The sequence below is a fragment of the Chanodichthys erythropterus genome, chromosome 7, assembly GCF_024489055.1.
Source record: "Chanodichthys erythropterus isolate Z2021 chromosome 7, ASM2448905v1, whole genome shotgun sequence".
NCBI lineage: Eukaryota > Metazoa > Chordata > Actinopteri > Cypriniformes > Xenocyprididae > Chanodichthys > Chanodichthys erythropterus.
The window spans coordinates 43,751,282-43,771,549 of NC_090227.1; the positions used below are offsets into that span (position 1 = coordinate 43,751,282).

Consider the following 20,268-nt stretch of genomic DNA (forward strand, 5'->3'; position numbering starts at 1 on the left):
TTTGACTTACATGATTTAAAACCTGACATTTCAACGTTTCTTTAGACATATGTCTCATGTTTGTGTCATTAGTATTCACTAAGTTAGTTCTTTTTCTGAGAACTATCAGAATGGACTTTGTTCGGAGGGACACGACAGATCACGCATCATGTTAGTTTTCTTTATTTTGCAAAAAGCACAACATTTTGTTTTTAATGTGAGTGTATACAAATAAAAGTAGACATTCCACAGATTTTAAAAATATGTAACTCTTATTTGTACGTCCAAAATTGCCGGAGTATTTTTAGTCTCTTTCGTACTGGTAAGAAAAAAACCAAGATGGTATTGCCAGCATGACCACCGACCTCTGAGTGTTAATAATAATTATTTTTCCTCCTAAAATTCTAAAATGCAGAACTTTTTATTTTAGGATTTTAAGGATTTAAGTTATTATAGTTAGCTTTATATAAAACATCTAAGGCATTTAGCTCAGTATATGCAGTTATGTTTCATTTTCATCTATAAATGTTGTCATCATCTATTATTCATGTTTTTATTTTATGTAAGAGTCAAAATTAGTAAATATTTTTATTTTATTCGGTCATAAAATTAGAGAAACATCTTGGAGGCTGGAGACGCAAACAGAATCCTCATTGCTTTCTGGGAAAATCATTTGAGATATTGAAGTGGTTTCAATGGAGTTTTCTCTTTTTTCAGGTGTGGTCCATGATGTAGGTGGGTTTGTTCTTGTGGGCCGTATCCAGGTGTGTGTGTAAGGTGTATCTGGCCGGCGGCACTCAGTGATGGCACAAAACTTTTTGTCAAACTGAGTAAAAGAGGACATTAAAGTGGGACGGAGGTGGGGGGACGGTTTCATTCGGGGGTTCTGGTGAATAATTGGAGTTTTTCCTTTAACCTCATTGGACACACCATGGAAAAAAATGGTGGAAAATGGTGCAAGAGAAAAAAGGCGCGTGCCAATTCGCCCGTAGACCAACAGGCTGCCGACCCGATCTGCCCGGTTGCTTAGCAACTCCCGGTGTACCCTGTGCTGCTTAATGACTCCTGTTGCCGCCGCGACTCGGAGGATTTTAACGGGCCGCAGCTCTGGAGCTTTACAACCAATCAAACAAGTTTGGAGACCTGAGACTGAACAAATCAGAATGAAGAGAGAACGTCTCTCGGGTCTCAGTCTGACCCGAACACTGACACACACATCGCTTTGTTCAGCTGCGCCTTCACCAGCAAAACCAGATCAGATCCAGCTGACACACACAGCCAAAACTCAAACTCTAAACATCGAAAACATCTAAACATCCATAAAAGAATACATTTACTTTTGAGAAAATTTGGCTATAGTGAATTTTTTATCAACAATGTTTGATTTTTTTTCCATTCATAAATCTGTCAACATTTATTAAGTTTTCCTACTTTTGAGGCTTTAGTATTTAGCATTTAGTAAATTTTCTTTTTATTTTTAGTTTGTGATAATCAAAGTGGATATCCTCCTATTTATTTCTTATAAATATTCTTATATCCTGCGAGGACTTCAGATGACGCAATCATCTGGATCAACATGCACATTCCCAAATTTCTGTATATCCTAATTATTGTTAATATGTAATACATTATCTCCAGGAGCTCATAACTTCAGTTAAACTGCAAACAGTGATTGTAAATTAAATTGCCTAAATTATTACATTATTTGCTAACTGCATTCTCTAAATTGTAATGTTGACATGCATTCTCTGTAAAGCTGCTTTGAAACGATATGTATCGTGAAAAGTGCTGTACAAATAAATGTGAATTTAATTGAATATTTATTTCTTATTACCCTGCCATTATTCACCTGTGTTAATGTTTGTGCAAAATATTATGTTATACAAAAGTGTGCATTATTTTAATTATTATTTGATTATTTTTGGATCATTCACAGACACATAAACATCATAGATCGTTCGCTGTTGAATTTAGTTTACATTTTGCAAACATTGATATTTGCAACATTTTATTTTTCATACAGATCTTGTTCATATTTTAACGTTGATATTTTATTCACATTTTTTCAACATTAATGTTTTTTCAGTGTTGATACAACAACTGACCTTATTTTACCCACATTTCAACGTCGACGGTCGGGTGATTTATGTTTGATTGATTGATTTTTCAATTGATTTAATATCTCTAATGCTTGTAGTGTGGTTGGGCATTAGCACATGTCTCTGGAGATCATTGCTTTTTTAAGGGGACCTATAACATCCATTTCACAAGATGCAATATAAGTCTCTGGTGTCTCCAGAATGTGTGTGTGAAGTTTCATCTCAAAATACCCCACAGATCATTTATTATAGCTTGTCAAATTTGAGCAAAAACACGCCGTTTTTGTGTGTGTCCCTTTAAATGCAAATGAGCTGCTGCTCCAGAAGAGGGCGGAGCTTTAACAGCTCAACCACAACAAAGCTGGAGAATCTCACGCAGCCAAAATGAGGAAAGTGTTCAGCCTTACATTGTTCAAACCGGAGTCGACACTGATGGAGAGACTCAGGAAGAAGTTACAACTTTTAGACGTTTCTGAATGGTTAGTGGATAAATTGATGTAGTTGCTGTGGAGTTGATTCAACTCATCCACTAGCATGTGCCGTCATGTTCATCTTTTGAGTAAATCCAGCGTTGAATTGACCCTCGTTTGTGAAGCAGTGTGATTTCTCAATGTGTTTGTTAATTTATCTAATACTCTTGTGACTCTAAAGGCACCAACATGCTCTTACACACACACATACACACACAGACACAGACACGCTGTTCTAACAACTCTCTCTCTTTCTTATTCAGATGAACCGGCCCATCCAGGTGAAACCGGCCGACAGTGAAGGACGAGGAGGTAATTAACCTTCTTTCTCTCTCTCACACACACACACAGGGCGAGTGACTCCATGTCGGAGTGGCCGTTAATTTAGGTCACTTGCCTCCATTGACTCGCCATCTGTTTGGGCCATCCAGGCCGTCGTGGTTCGCCGTGACTCGGCTGAGATCAAAGGAGCCGTAGGTTCCCGCTGTAATAACGATCCGCTCGTGTGCCGTTAAAGCTGCAGGTGATGTCACGGTCGTACGGCTGGATTCAAACACCTGGTTGTCCTGAAAGGACTTGCCGTATGTTTGTAGCCGCATCTGTGTTTGACCTGCAGCTGCGGTTCTGTGAGTTTGTTTGTAGCTTCACTGTCGGTTTTGTTGGTCAGCGCTGGTGACTGACAAGATTAAAGCTCAATCTGAAAGATATAAAATCATTCTTTGTAAGTATTGACATTGATCACATTAAAACATTTTAAATTACAATTTGATTTTGTGTTATTCTCAGACTTTTGGACCCCACTGTATTTAAAAGTCTCTTCTGCGTTTATTTGATCACAAATAGTGTAAAAATTGTGAAATATTATTTCAATTTAAAATAACCGTTTTCTATGTGAATATATAGTAAAGTGCAATTTATTCCTGTGATCAAATCTGAATTTATTGGATTAATAATACAGTAAAAATCTAAAAATATTATTATAATGTAAAACAGCTGTTTTCTGTGTGAATATATAGTAAAATATAATGTATTTCTGTGATCAAAGCTGAATTTATTTGATTAAAAATACAGTAAAAATCTAAAAATATTATTACAATGTAAAACAGCTGTTTTCTATGTGAATATATAGTAAAATATAATTTATTCCTGTGATCAAATCTGAATTTATTGGATTAAAAATACAGTAAAAATCTAAAAATATTATTACAATGTAAAACAGCTGTTTTCTATGTGAATATATAGTAAAATATAATGTATTTCTGTGATCAAAGCTGAATTTATTTGATTAAAAATACAGTAAAAATCTAAAAATATTATTACAATGTAAAACAGCTGTTTTCTGTGTAAATATCTAGTAAAATATAATTTATTCCTGTGATCAAAGCTGAATTTATTTGATTAAAAATACAGTAAAAATCTAAAAATACTATTACAATGTAAAAAAGCTGTTTTCTATGTGAATATATAGTAAAGTGTAATTTTGAATTTTAAATTTGAATTTTCAGCATCATTACTCCAGTGTTCAGTGTCACATGATCCTTCAGAAATCATTCTAATATGATGATTTGCTGCTCAAGAAACATTTATGATTATTATCATTCATTCATTTTAAAGTGAATGAATCAGATTCATATTTAAATTCTCTTCACAGTGATCAGTTTCTATGAGATGTGTGTGTATGAGGTTAAACATGGTTTCTTTTATTGTCATAATTCATTCGTTTCCTCTAAAATTTGAAGGGAAAATTAAGGATGGGTCTTGTTTTACTGTGATAGGTGTGATATTTCTAGATGAAAAGTCATGCTGTTGGCTGAAAATATACAATAGAAAAACTAAATAATACTTCAGGGACAGATTTAAGCATTTAAAGATTTCATATCTTTCAGATTGTGCTTTATTTCTATATAGGTGACTTAGTAAATGAGTGTTTTCTTCCTTTAAAGCTTTGGATCATCTCTGATCGTCAGGTTTAGTTCATGAAGCTCCAGAGACACACTAAACACTGAGATATTCTCTTTGTTTTTCAACTTCATTCAAAATGATACAAAAAATAACATTATTTGCAAATTAGAATCATTTTCACTAGTGATCTTTTGGAGTGCATTTTATATTAAAGAATTTAATAGAGCACAACAGTCGGGTTCTGGAAGTAAAAACTCTATTCATTTTCTCCATAGGGAAATTGATTTTTAACAACAACTTATAAACCATTAAGGATAGCCCTACTGCGTGTGTATCAGATCTTAACTGAGAATATTCGGCCGCCTACACACACACACACACACACACACACGTCTGTTTTTAATATCTGAAGCAGCACAATTGTTTTCAACATTGATAATAATCATAAATGTTTCTTAAGCAGCAAATCATCATATCAGAATGATTTCTGAAGGATCATGTGACACTGAAGACTGGAGTAATGATGCTGAAAATTCAGCTTTGATCAAAGGAATAAATTACACTTTACTATAAATTTACATAGAAAACAGCTGTTTTACATTGTAAAATTATTTCATATTTTTACAGTATTTTAGATTAAATAAATACAGTTTTGGTGGGCAGAAAAGACTTTTTTAAAAACATTAAACATTTTAAAAACATTAAATCTTTCCAACCCATCAGTAGTGTAAATTTAAAATTAAATAGTTAAAATAAAGTAATAATCTATTTTGTAAATAAGCAAAGCATCATTTCACACTGTAAAAATAATAATAATAAACAGCAGTATTTACATGCATACATTTTAACATTTTAATCCATTATTAGAGAACATTTCTGGATGAGTTATCATCAGGTTGAGCAGTTTGCATCTTGGTTTTGTTCGGTAAAGTCTGTGAAATGAAGACAGTGTGTGTGTGACACACTAGTAAGCGAACGCTGTTGCTGTATTTTTAGTGCTCTGCTGGCTTCATTGCTGTTGTGTCTCGTTGGCTCTTTATTTGTCCTGAGTGAATGTGTTCTGACATGTTGTGGGCAGCGCGTGACACTCTGAGTTTTCACACAACTCACACTTCATTTGTCTCATACCAGTGAACAACAGCAGTCCAGTACTTGTCCAGTTTTCAGTCAATGATGGAGGAGACCCGACTCTTTGTGAGCTCATCTGAGCTCATGATAATATACTATCAATAATTTGCTTGGAAACACAACAATACATATAATGATGTATTTTTGTGTTTCCAATCTGTTTGCTTCATGTAAACAGTGCTTTAAGGATAATAAAAATGTATTATTTAATTTTATATATTTGCTATCCACACTTACATAAATTAACTATAGTGTCTTGCACCCACTAGTAAAAATATATCAAAAATATAAAAAATGTCTGAATAATTTTTTTTCACAACAGTTTTATATGGAAAAAAATATTCTAAATAAATAAGTTAAATAATTTATTATAAAATAATTATAGAATAGAATAGAATAGTCATTCAAATTAAATAAATACACATTTTTAAATAAATATTTTTGTCAGATTTTGAACAAACTACCCAGTTGTTTTAACTTTAGCTGAATATTTTGTTTTACTTTAGAGCGTCCAGCACATTTTACCCATAGACGTACTTAGAAACACATTTGAAATTGATACAAATAAAAAAGAAAAAAAATATACAAAAATCTCTTGTGGCAAATGTAATTGGCTGATGTCCTTCCACGTCCATGATATTGTAAAAGAGCAGCTTGGAAAATAACATAAACGATGCCAGAAGTTTGATTTCTGGATGAACTAAGTGTTTATTGTAGGGAGAGGAAATGCTTTAACCCGTTTGGACTGCCCTGCTTTATTTCAGGCTGTTTTATTTCCCTAATTTATACAGGATTCAGACTTTAATTGACTAAATATTTGAATTAATGAGGCTCTTGTGGTTTTAATGAGCCGAAATCAAAGACAAATATTTAAAACCTAGAACGATGAGCGATGTGCCAACAAGGTTTTCAAACACACGTCCTCGTCCCGTGATGAGGGCGCGTGTCTGTGACTCGTGTGTGTCAGTAGGTATGAGTGATTAATGTGATCTGCGGGTCAGCGGAGTTTCATCAAGACGTTACGACGAGACTCTCATCCGACGAGGTGCAAATGTCCTTGGGTGTTTGCATAGAACTCTGGGTAGTTTGAGCTTCGTTTGATTAATTCAAATATAACGTGACTTATTTCAGGTGTGTCAGACTGAAGCTGTGTACACTGGAGCTCATCCTGATCTTTGTTCAGTCGTGTCAGGAACAGGTTAAAAAATGAAGCCTGGAAAACTTCAGCTTTGTTTCTGCGTGAAGATCTGATTATGTCCGTTCAGTTACTTTGCATTAATTTCATGTTTTATGACTATAATCAGTAAGAAATAAACTGACAAAGTGTCTCTTTGTTTAGAAAACAAGTTTATTTTATTTAATATGTAATTTGAATGACCTTATTATTCTATTCTATTCTACATAGTTTGTTTGAAACTATATGGAATAGAATAAAACTTGTTTTTGCTAAATATAAATAAATACATGAATGAGTAATATATTTTATATAAAATTAAGTTATAAATATAATTATTTAATATTATAATAATAACTTTGGTTTCCAATCTGTATATGGAATTTGTTTCATATAAACAGGGTTTTTAAGGATAATTCCATTTGTTATTTATTATTTAATATTATGTATTGTTTATTTTTATTTTTTGCAGAACACAAAGCAGTTTTATATGGAGGAAATAAAATAATTCACCATAAAATAGAATAGAATAAAATAGAATAGAATAGTACAGAACAGAATAGAATAGAATGGAATAGAGTAGAGTAAAGTAGAATAGAATGGAATAGAATATAATAGAATAGAATGGAATGGAATATAACAGAATATAATGGAGTGGAGTAGAATAGAATGGAACAGAATGGAATAGAGTAGAGTAGAATGGAAAAGAGTAGAGTAGAATGGAATAGAATATAATGGAATAGAATGGAATGGAAAAGAATAGAATGGAATAAAATAGAATAGAATAGAACAGAACAGAATGGAATAGAGTAGGGTAGAGTGGAATGGGATGGAGTATAGTAGAATAGAATGGAATAGAACAGAATGGAATAGAGTAGAATAGAACAGAATGGAATAGAGTAGAATAGAATGGAATGGAATAGAATGGAGTAGAAACAAATGGAATAGAATATAATGGAATGGAATAGAGTAGAATGGAATGGAAAATAGAATGGAATGGAATATAATGGAACAGAACAGAATAGAATAGAATAGAATGGTATAGAATAGAATGTTAATTCAAATTATTTTCTTACAGCTGTCATATTAAATCAAAGGATTTTTTTATATATAAAGAGATATTTGTCAGTTTATTAACAAAAACTTGTTAAAAAATGTCAATTGTTTTAAAACCTTTTAGATTTCTAAAATACTTTTAGACCCTCCAGTAGATTTTAACCCATAGACCTCGACTGTAAGTGCACTATAGTTAATGTTTACCGTTCGCTTTTACAAACCAAGAGTGATTCTCTGAGGTATTTAGCGTGTCATGATGCCGTCAGAATATTCCTTTAATATCAGTTCTCAGTCTTCTTTTATTCCATTATTTCTGTTGTGAATATTTGGAAATCTCCTGATTGTTCAGTGCTGTGTTTATCGTGAGCGCTGAGCTCAAGTGTGACAGCAGGACTGAGAACTAGTTGACTTCAGTATTTAATATTCTTTCATGTTCTGACGTCTGTCCTTTACGGCCCTTTTCTGTCTGCTCTGTTAGAATCAATGATTGACAGACACTAACGGCACGCCGAGGCTGCTGGGAAAAACAAACCTGTAGGCCGTTCTGGATTGGCTGTCGTGGGCATGTTGCCACTCAATCAGATTTCTGCTCCACTCAATATGCAAATGAGGCTCAAGATGAGAGAAAGTCACTCTTGTACTGTATGATGATGGAGAAGTACATACTTTAAGTATATAGCAAAACACTGCATTAAAAAACACCCAGTTTGGGTCATTTTGTCAACCCTGCGCTGGGTTGTTTTGACCCGGCTTAAATGTTTTTTACCCAACATGCTGGGCTGTTTTATTTACATCTACATTTATGCTTTTAGTAGAAGCTTTTATCCAACGTGACTTACAAAGGGGGAACAAAAGCTATTCATCAAAGAGCCAACAATATTTGTGCCAGTTATAAGACAACTAGATTAGGAATACGCTAGAGAAGAGACAAGCAGAGAAGAAATAGAAGGTTTGTATATGTGTGTGTATTTGTGTGTGTGTGTGTGTTAACAGACACACACACACACACACACACTGCAGCCCCTCGGCACAAAGCTTTTATCATCTGCAGCAGCTGTCTGTCAGTTTTCTTCTGTTATTATTTCCAAACTTCAGTCTGTGCCAAATTTGTGTGTGTTTCTGTAGAAAATAACATATGAGCCACCAAATTCTCACTTTTTGGTGGAATGACATATTTGCAATGGAATGAGGTAGTGGTGTAACAATATATTATCGTAATATATAACAATACAAAAATGCAACAGGCTAAAAGTTTTTAATTAAACTAAAGTCTTTGAAAGAAGTCTCTTCTGCTCACCAAGGCTGCATTTATGTGATGAAAAAATGCAGAGAAATAAACAGAAATATTGTGAAATATTATTTCAGTTAACAATAAGTGCAGCACAACTGTTTTCAATATTGATAATAATCATAAATGTTTCTTGAGCAGCAAATCATCATATTAGAATGATTTCTGAAGGATCATGTGACACTGAAGACTGGAGTAATGATGCTGAATATTCAGCTTTGATCACAGGAATAAATTACACTTTACTATATTTTCACATAGAAAACAGCTGTTTTACATTGTAATAATATTTTGTGATTTTTACTGCATTTTGTATTCAAATAAATTCAGTTTTGATCACAGGAATAAATTACATTTTACAGTATATACATAGAAAACAGCTGTTTTAAACTAATAATATTTTGTGATTTTTACTGTATTTTTATTCAAATAATTTCAGCTTTGATCACAGGAATAAATTACATTTTACTATATATTCACATAGAAAACAGCTATTTTAAATTGTAATAATATTTCATGATTGTTTACTATATTTTTAATTAAATAAATTCAGCTTTGATCACAGGAATAAATTACATTTTACTAAATATTTACATAGAAAACAGCTATTTTAAATTGTAATAATATTTTGTGATTTTTACTGTATTTTTATTCAAATAAATTCAGCTTTGATCACAGGAATAAATTAAATATTACTATATATTCACATAGAAAACATCTATATTAAATAGTAATAATATTTCACTGTTTTTACTGTATTTTTGCAGCCTTAGTGAGGTGAAGACTTCTTTAAAAAAACATTATAAAATCTGAATTATTCCAAACTTTTGATCAGTAGTGTATGTATTGTGTATAGTTTACCCAAAAAGAATGTTTAGACAAATTTAATTTAGCATCAAATGGTAAACCCAGAAGGTCACACATTTCAGCCTCCATGTTTATTAATTATTATTAATAAACTAAAACACAGGATTTAATAAAATACAATATTTAAAACTTTTTAAGTGTATGTAGTAAGGGACACAGTGCATATATATGTCTATCATAATTCTGTATTTTTAGCTAAGCAGAATCATGAATATTTCTATTCTGGTGTCACCAAACATAATCTGTAATTTAATACCAAATTTAGCTTTGTAATGAACAGTGCTTTTGTTAACTATTTAACTCTATTTTGGCTTTGTTTAAAGTATCATGAAATCAGTATTGTGTTTCGAATCAAATTGTGACATGAGTGTATTGTTACACCCCTAAAAGGAGGGAGAGAAAACTGAAAATGTACGTTCTGTCATCTCGTCCTCATGTTGTTTCAAACTCAGAAAAGAGCAGCGTGAACATCCTTCATCTCTTCAGACATCAGCACTCGTTCCTCATCCTGAAGGGAGCAGCATTAATCTGGTCTGCTGATGGTGTTTGTGCATCCATTCATTTCTCTGCAATGATAAGACTCTCAGGCGGGCGGCTGTCAGATGTCAGTGGTGTTTTGATCACTCTTTAGTTGTCTTTATATCTTTTTTCTGCGTTCACATTAAGAGGCCGGTCCGCTCGTCATCTGTTGGACGCGGTCACTGACAGGTTCTTATTTTCCAGACCATTTCCTCTGCAGAAAGACACGACACACGCAGAGAGACGGACAGTGATGAGAGACGAGTGGATATTTGACTCTTGAAGGGTCCAGCAAACTTTCAGATTTCAGTCCATGTTTGGGTTGGTTAGTTTCATTTGTTTGTTTCGATCTTATGATTTATTGTTAACATTCAGTGAGCTGTTGCTGAGAGATTTTGAGTTTGATCACTGATAGTACTAGTAAGGACCCAGCTAACAAAAATATGTTCTGAGAATGTTCCCATTAAGTTATGAAAATTAATGTTCAAAACATCCAGTTTTTTTAATGTTAATATGAATGATATTAATGTTTGGACATGAAATACAGACTCAGATTTAACTGCTGTGACATATAACATGTCTTCATTTATCTTAAAATTAAATAAAACCACTCATAAACGTGGTCTTCTTTTCAATTAATGACATATTCACGCTTTATATCAACTTGCATAGAATCATCATTCTTTCAAGCAGACATATTTATTTGTATAAATCAAATATAGCTTAATCCTATTAAGCTATTAAAGTTATTCAGTCAAGAACATTGAGTGATTTTATCTTTTTCTGCTGTTGTTTGATTAACATTAATGAGCTGCAGGTTTATTAGGCTACTGTCACTTTAAGACCGAATGCACGGATCCAATACACTGATACACATCTGATATTCTCCCAACTGTTTAAATTCACTTAACACATAACCGACTGTGTTTGCATGAATACTCACCAAAACTGACATTTTGACATTTTTTTTGTGTATTTGTCCGTTCAAGCGTGAAAAGACATGTACTCGTGCGTTTTTATTCGTTGACGAAAATGTCAATAGATTTTCCTCATAGTTTTTGACGTTCAAAACTGTTTTTTATTTAGTTATCGTCTCATTTTTGTCAGTTAAAAAAATGTTGTTGATGAAGATGATCACAAAAAATATTTGTCAGCAAGATTAACACCGATATACAGTATGCACACATATATACACTGCTCAAAAAATTTAAAATTAAAATGATCAACCTACAGAGGACTGAATTCAAAGACACCCTGAAAATCAAAGTGAAAAAATGATGCAGCAGGCTAGTTTTGCTGAAGTTTCATTGCAGCAACTCAAAGTGGTACTCAGTAGTTTGTATGGCCCCCACGTGCTTGTATGCATGTCTGACAACATCAGGGAAAGCTCCTAATGAGATGACGGATGGTGCCCTGGGGTATTTCCTCCTAGATCTGGACCAGGGCATCACTGACCTCCTTGACAGTCTGAGGTGCAACCTTACGGCGTCAGATGGACCGAAACATGAAGTACCAGAGGTGTTGTATTGGATTTAGGTCAGGCGAGTGTGGGGGCCATTCAATGGTATCAATTCCTTCATCTTCCAGGAACTGCCTGCATACTCTCGCCACATGAGGCCGGGCATTGTTGTGCACCAGGAGGAACCCAGGACCCACTGCAACAGCGTAGGGTCTGACAATGGGTCCAAGGATTTCATCCCGATACCTAATGGCAGTCAGGGTGCCATTGTCTAGCCTGTAGAGGTCTGTGCGCCCCCCCATGGATATGCCTCCCCAGAACATCACTGACCCACCACCAAACCGGCCATGCTAAACGATGTTACAGGCAGCATAACATTTTGTGAAAAGCACAGGGCGCCAGTGGCGGACTTGCCAATTCTGTCGTTCAATGGCAAATGCCAATCGAGCTCCACGGTGCCGGGCTTTGAGCACAGGGCCCAATAGAGCACTTCGGGCCCTCAGGCCACCCTCATGAAGTCTGTTTCTGATTGTTTGGTCAGAGACATTCACAGCAGTGGCCTGCTGGAGGTCATTTTGTAGGGCTCATCCTGTTCCTCCTTGTACAAAGGAGCTGACACCGGTCCTGCTGATGGGTTAAGGACCTTCTACGGCCCTGTCCAGCTCTCCTAGGGTAACTGCCTATCTCCTGGAATCTCCTCCATGCTCTTGAGACTGTGCTGGGAGACACAGCAAAACTTCTGGCAATGGCACGTACTGATGTGCCATCCCGGAGGAGTTGGACTGCCTGTGCAACCTCTGTAGGGTCCAGGTATCTCCTCATGCTACCAGTAGTGACACTGACCCTAGCCAAATGCAAAACTAGTGAAAAACAGTCAGAAAAGATGAGTTGGGGTTGTCTCATTGTTGCCCATCTAGTGCACCTGTTGTTCATTTCATTAACACCAAAGCAGCTGAAACTGATTAACAACCCCCTCTGCTACTGAACTGACCAGATCAATATCCCAGGAGTTTAACGGACTTGATGCCATTCTCTGATTGAAAAAGTGTTCCTTTAATTTTTTTGAGCCGTGTATTTACAAACTTTTATGTTAGATGTGATTAATCATGATTAATCGATTTGACAGCACTAATAAATGATTTTTATGCCAACATTTGGAGAATATTATTAAAGACCAGATAACTTTGAACAAACATTCCATTAAAGTTACAGGAAGAACGTTTACTCATAACGTTGAGAGAATAACGTTAGCTAGAGTTCTGAGAACATTTCCTCTTTGATGGGGTCGGGTCACATGTCTTGTTTACAAACTTGTTCCAGGTTCAGTGATTCAAACTGATTATGACTCATCTGTCAGTTTGTAAAAACAAACACACATCACATACGCAGCAATGGTGTGTGTCTTCTATTCAGTGTATACACTATTTTCAGGTTACATTTGTTTATATTGCATCAAAAATAACTATAATAATAGGCTGCATGTATAATTTCTCACCACTAACTGTTTGGCTGTTCATAATCACCTTTTTTTCAGATCATTTGTCCTCAGATCTGCAGGTATATTGATGGTGGCAGACAGAGGTGAAGTGACATCATGTCCCTCAGGGTCTTTACTGCCTGTCTGAGATCTGCATCCGCTGCTCTGAAGCCTCTTTAGGGGGTTATTATGCCACTTTTTGCAGCCAAGCGTCGGCTGGAGGATCTCTAAAGTGCAGCTCAGTTCAGGCGTAAAAGCTAATTAATAGTGATCCATCTCCTGTAGGTGTGTGCGAGCGTGCCGCGGACGCAGAGATGACGAATATAACTCATAGGTCCGGGAATGAAAAGATAACGGACTGTAAATTCAATTTCTCTCCCATCCGTCCCTCAGGAAACTTCCAGCATCCTCTGTGGGTAATTTCATTTTTCTCAGCGTAGACTAACATGTCGGAAACGTTCATTATTGCGCTTATGGCTTGTTAATTAGGCTTGTAAAGCTGACACGAGTAGCCCCTGATGTGTGCGGAGCCGCGGGCCCCTAGAGCACACGGATAACGAGACAGACTGGGTCTTACTGCTATATGCGGGTTTACAGTCAAACAGATTATAATATACATACATTCATGATGTAACACTGCTGTATTAAACTTTAAATGCTTTTTATTTTTCCCTTTAGGGCCATTCATAATGTTCTTTGCATAATTTCAAGCTTTTCTGGTCCTTACGATCTCACAGTCTGTTTGTGCTACTGTGCCTTTAAGACTTCTTTATATAAACGTCTGTGTTGATTGGCTAAGCCGTTTGCATTTGAAATGGTTGTGTGTTGTCAGATCTAATGTAATCATCATGTTTGTGATGTCATTATCATGAAGCAGTCAATGATCTGAGGTGAATCTTTACAGTATTTCTACATAGACTCGTACATCAGACTTCTTCAGAGATCAAGAAAATTGTTATTGTCTTATGAGCTGTTTAATGACGACTTTTAGCTCTACCGGTAGAAAGTTTGTTAATGTTTTTGAAAGAAGTCTCTTCTGCTCATCAAGGCCGCATTTATTCAAAAAATACAGTAAAAATTGTGAAATATTATTACAATTTAAAAGATTGTTTTCTGTGAAAATATTTTTAACTGTAATTTATTCCTTTGATCAAAGCTGAATTTTCAGCATCATTACTCCAGTCTTCAGTGCCACATGATCCTTCAGAAATCATTCTAATATGATGATTTGCTGCTCAAGAAACATTTATGATTATTCAATATCAATGCTGAAAACAGTTGTATCTCAGCTATATCTCAGCTGCATCTCAGTTGTATCTCAGCTAAATCTCAGTTGTATCTCAGCTATATCTCAGCTGCATCTCAGTTGTATCTCAGCTAAATCTCAGTTGTATCTCAGCTAAATCTCAGTTGTATCTCAGCCATATCTCAGCTAAATCTCAGTTGTATCTCAGCTAAATCTCAGTTGTATCTCAGCTAAATCTCAGTTGTATCTCAGCCATATCTCAGCTAAATCTCAGTTGTATCTCAGCTAAATCTCAGTTGTATCTCAGCCATATCTCAGCTAAATCTCAGTTGTATCTCAGCTAAATCTCAGTTGTATCTCAGCCATATCTCAGCTAAATCTCAGTTGTATCTCAGCTAAATCTCAGTTGTATCTCAGCCATATCTCAGCTAAATCTCAGTTGTATCTCAGCTAAATCTCAGTTGTATCTCAGCTAAATCTCAGTTTTATCTTAGCTAAGTCTCAGTTGTATCTCAGCCAAATGTCAGTTGTATCTCAGCTAAATCTCACTTGTATCTCAGCTAAATCTCAGTTGTATCTCAGCTAAGTATCTCAGTGTCAGTTGTATCTCAACTATATCTCAGCCATATCTCAGCTAAATCTCAGTTGTATCTCAGCTAAATCTCATTTGTATCTCAGCTATATCTCAGTTTTATCTTAGCTAAGTCTCAGTTGTATCTCAGCTAATTCTCAGTAGTTTCTCAGCTATATCTCAGTTTTATCTCAGCTAAATCTCAGTTGTATCTCAGCTATATCTCAGTTTTATCTCAGCTAAATCTCAGTTGTATCTCAGCTATATCTCAGTTGTATCTCAGCCAAATGTCAGTTGTATCTCAGCTAAATCTCACTTTTATCTCAGCTAAATCTCAGTTGTATCTCAGCTAAATCTCAGTTGTATTTCAGCTATATCTCAGTTGTATCTCAGCTATATCTCAGTTGTATCTCAGCTATATCTCAGTTGTATCTCAGCTAAATCTCAGTTGTATCTCAGCTATATCTCAGTTGTATCTCAGCTATATCTCAGTTGTATCTCAGCTAAATCTCAGTTGTATCTCAGCTATATCTCAGTTGTATCTCAGCTAAATCTCAGTTGTATTTCAGCTATATCTCAGTTGTATCTCAGCTATATCTCAGTTGTATCTCAGCTATATCTCAGTTGTATCTCAGCTAAATCTCAGTTGTATCTCAGCTATATCTCAGTTGTATCTCAGCTATATCTCAGTTGTATCTCAGCTATATCTCAGCTATATCTCAGTTGTATCTCAGCTAAATCTCAGTTGTATCTCAGCTATATCTCAGTTGTATCTCAGCTAAATCTCAGTTGTATTTTAGCTAAATTTCAGTTGTTTCTCAGCTAAATCTCAGTTGTATCTCAGCTAAATCTCAGTTATATCTCAGCTAAATCTCAGTTGTATCTCAGCTAAATCTCAGTTGTATCTCAGCTAAATCTCAGTTGTATCTCAGCTAAATCTCAGTTGTATTTCAGCTAAATCTCAGTTGTATCTCAGCTAAATCTCAGTTGTATTTCAGCTAAATCTCAGTTGTATCTCAGCTAAATCTTGGTAGTTTCTCAGCCAAATCTCAGTTTGTATCTTAGCCATATTTCAGTTTTATCTCAGTTGTATCTCAGCTAAACGTCAGTTGTATCTCAGCTAAATCTCAGCTATATCTCAGTTGTATCTCAGCTAAATCTCTGTTGTATTTCAGTTATATCTCAGCTATATCTCATTTGTATCTCAGCTAAATCTCAGCTATATCTCAGTTGTATCTCAGCTAAATCTCAGTTGTATCTCAGCTATATCTCAGTTGTAATTTAGCTAAATCTCAGTTGTATCTTGACTAAATCTCAGTTGTATCTCAGCTAAATCTTGGTAGTTTCTCAGCCAAATCTCAGTTTGTATCTCAGCCATATTTCAGTTTTATCTCAGTTGTATCTCAGCTAAACGTCAGTTGTATCTGTCTGTCTGGTGTGGAATAAGTATGTCACGTCTCTGATCGCTTCCTCTCAGGATGAGTGCTGTATCCTACAGCTCTCGTATGCATAATGTAAAGCTCTGGTACAGTACAGAAGACAGATGATGAGCCGGGGCTCATCCAGCGCAAAGCTCCATTAAAACAGCTTATGTAAGACTCAATGTGGAGGGAATACAAGCTGTCAGCCTGAAGAGATGAGGGAGAACTGATGAATGAGGGCATACAGGTGCGTTTAGATGAGCGAATGAAGCTCGACATGTTCAAATAACAGTCTTCAATCGGAAAGACAGTCGATAATGTACTTGTATACAGCTAAAACTGGGAATAACAACTGCAATTCATGATCCTCCTTTATACTTTTGAACTTTCTCTTCCTCTGAACTTTTTGATGTCTTCAGCAAGTTTTTACTGAGTTCAGTGTCAAAAAGATCTGACAAAACCATAAAATACAGTTAACAGGGCATGAAATATTGATTACTCGCTCTCCAGCTCCTTCATTGGCATGAAAGGATTATGATATTAACACACAGCTGAAGAGCTTCTGCTGTTCGAACATTCAATTAAGCGGCAGAGAGTACAGTAAAAACAGACTCGTGTGGCTATGACGGAGGGTTTGATGGATAGGAACGTGTATGAACGTATGTCTGCAACAGTGCTGTGGCGTATGTTTCGTCACTGCATTTTTGTCTTTTCTTACTTGATATTTCCAGAACAAATTCCTAAACATTTTTGATCTTTTTCCTCCTCAACCCTCGTGGTTTTCCTTGGAGATCCCGCTGGATCTCATGAACTCTGTGTGTATGAGTGAATGTGAGGTAATTCGTGTCTCTCTCTCTGTCTCTCTGTCTGTCTGTCTGTCTCTCTCTCTCTCTCTCTCAGAAGACCGGAAGCTGTTTGTGGGCATGTTGGGAAAACAGCAGAGCGAAGACGACGTCCGGCGGCTGTTTGAGTCGTTCGGGCAGATAGAGGAGTGCACCGTGCTGCGGGGGCCTGATGGGGCCAGTAAGGGTCAGCACCCACACAACTCTCTGCCTCATCCTCTCTCACGCTCTCATTCCCCTCCTTTACTCTCTGAGTTTGTTCACATGTAGCAAACACACATTACCGGCTCGCTATAAAAGCTTCCATACGAATCAGCACTGAACAGTCTTCTGTTGGAGAAGTGAACATTATCTGGATACTGAGACTGACTTTTAATCAAAGCAGTAATTTTTGGTTCTATGTTCTGTTGTTTTCCAACTAATGTATGTTCAATTACATCATAGCTTTATTACAAAGAAGGCCAACAGAAGAAAATATATTATTATAATTCACTACTGTTCAAAAGTTTGGGGTTAGTATGATTACTTTTATTAATCAAGGGTGCATTAATTTGAACATAAGTGGCATTAAAGACATTTATAATATTACAAAAGATTCTATTTCAAATAAATACTGTTCTTTTGAACTTTCTATTCATCAAAGAATCTTGAAAAATCATAATTTCCACAAAAATTTGACTGTTTTCAACATTGATAATAATCAGAAATGTTTCTTGAGCATCAAATCATCATATTAGAATGATTTCTGAAGGATCACTGAAGACTGGAGTAATGATGCTGAAAATTCAGCTTTGATCACAGAAATAAATTACATTCTCCAATATATTCACATAGAAAACAGCTGTTTTAATTTGTAATAATATTTCATGATTTTTACTGCATTTTTTATTGAAAAACAGGAAAAAAAGTAGGCACAGCAAAGCTCCAAAAAATAAGCGGTGTGAGTCTTATATTAATGAATTAATCTCATATTAATTTTTTTGGTCCAGCACCCATTTTTGAGCATATTTTTGCTGGTGATGTGCATGCTTTTTGTCTTGATCAAATAAATTCAGCTTTAATCACTGGAATAAATTACATTTTACTATATATTCACATAGAAGACAGCTATTTGAAATTATAATAATATCTCACAATTTTTTAGTGTACATTTGATTTAATAAATGCAGCCTTATTGAAAACATTAAAAAATCTTATTTATTTATTTGTATATATAGTCTGGGACATGCACACAAAACATGTGCATATATTGAATTAGTGGATTACTAATAATTAGTTATTAATAATTAGTTATCTTACATGCTGTCGTCTTGCCTTATCATAATTTGTATGCATGTAAACACACTTTATATCTGCCTATCTTTTAAGTAGATACTTTCGAGTATCTACAAGCAAACCTGTAAATCTCTCTTATTTATTTCATCGATCTTTCCTATTTTTCTTGAAGTATCGTATGCCGTATAATATATGGTGCATATATGTGAATACTACAGGTATTGTAAAGGAATTCATTGAAACACAGATAACTTATTGCATTAATTCAGATTTGTGAATTGTGAAGTGACATCAACCACAAATTGAACCACTTTTTAACAATAAATAACTTTAACTAATAACATTCATTAGTGATTGTAAGTTTACTGTACCTATAAGACCACTATGATGCATTTATCCATGAATATTTTGTGTAATATTTCATGATATCCCAAAATAAAGGAGATAGCGTTGCTTGTCGTTTGTAATTACTTGTAAAATTTACTAGCAATTTCTTAATGAAAAGTAAACCCTACACCAAATTTGTTTTACATTTACATTTGCATTTACATTTTAAATTCTCTCAGTTTAAGGTTTAAAGTCGCTTTAAAGATGAAGTTTGTAATATTTAGATGTTCAGGTGTTGTGTCAGTTTCATGTTCAGAGTCACTGGTAGTTTGGTAGTTTCTTTTACTCTTGGGAAAATTCAGGACTCCATTTGCTCTCCGTTTAATCTCATTGCTGTCTTGGTGAAACATTTAAGATATTAAAAAGATGTATTTTATGATATTTGTTATCTTTAGGCAGTGGTTTTTGTGTGGCATGTTTACACCTGTGTCTTTGGCTGTAAATGATCTTCTTCTTCTGACGTGTTTCTCCTGCTTTCACTTCTATTTCGGCTGGATTTCTGTCCTGAATAATGGAGCTTTAGCAACTCTAGTTAAGATCTCGTCACTTCTGCCCACATGAATTTATGTCCAAATGTTTCTCCTCAAATCATGTTCCCTAACCATCAGATTTTAAATCCTCAAAAGTGCGCTGTCATGTCTAAAGCTTTTCTGGTCTTCTGAAGTGTTGTTCTGTCTTTTGAAAGTGTGTCATAGAGCCTCGTCATTCTCTCCGGCATTAATGCATCTTGTTTGTGGAAAATAAAAGTCATTCTCTGGTTTTCAAGCGGATGAATTGTCGCCCGGGCGCTGGGCTTTTGGGGTCACGGAGGTTTGATGATTGCAGGGTTTGTTAGATGGATGTTTGTGCTGTGTTTCCCTCAGCGGCTCCGGTTATTCTCTGTGGAAAGGTTAAAGTGTTCAGAGGCACCAGCTGAATCCTCAAAATGAAGGAGAGATGCAGGAGATCGTATCAGTGTTTCATCACACACCGGTTTTTCCTCCTTCCTCTCTGCTTTTTTCCTTTCTTCCCTTCAAGGAAGTTTGCGTGGAATCCAACAGCAAATGCATGTGACTTACTGTGTGTGTGTATGTGGGTTCACTTAGTATTACTTTAATGACACATTTTT

General features: G+C 35.2%; 1 protein-coding gene across 16 annotated transcripts in view; it reads left to right on the forward strand.

The window, feature by feature from the left end:
- The window catches only part of celf6 (CUGBP Elav-like family member 6), a 125,096-nt gene that overhangs the window by 74,417 nt on the left and 30,411 nt on the right, over window positions 1-20,268 (forward strand). For 9 of the 16 annotated variants that reach the window (XM_067389481.1, XM_067389486.1, XM_067389476.1 and 6 more), the window contains exons 3-4: window positions 2,812-2,860; window positions 17,557-17,685. In XM_067389481.1, coding sequence (XP_067245582.1) covers window positions 2,812-2,860; window positions 17,557-17,685 — 178 coding nt within the window. Of the gene's footprint in view, window positions 1-2,811; window positions 2,861-8,998; window positions 9,002-17,556; window positions 17,686-20,268 lie in introns of all 16 variants that reach the window. The other 7 variants (XM_067389482.1, XM_067389487.1, XM_067389477.1 and 4 more) reach the window with 2 other exon arrangements.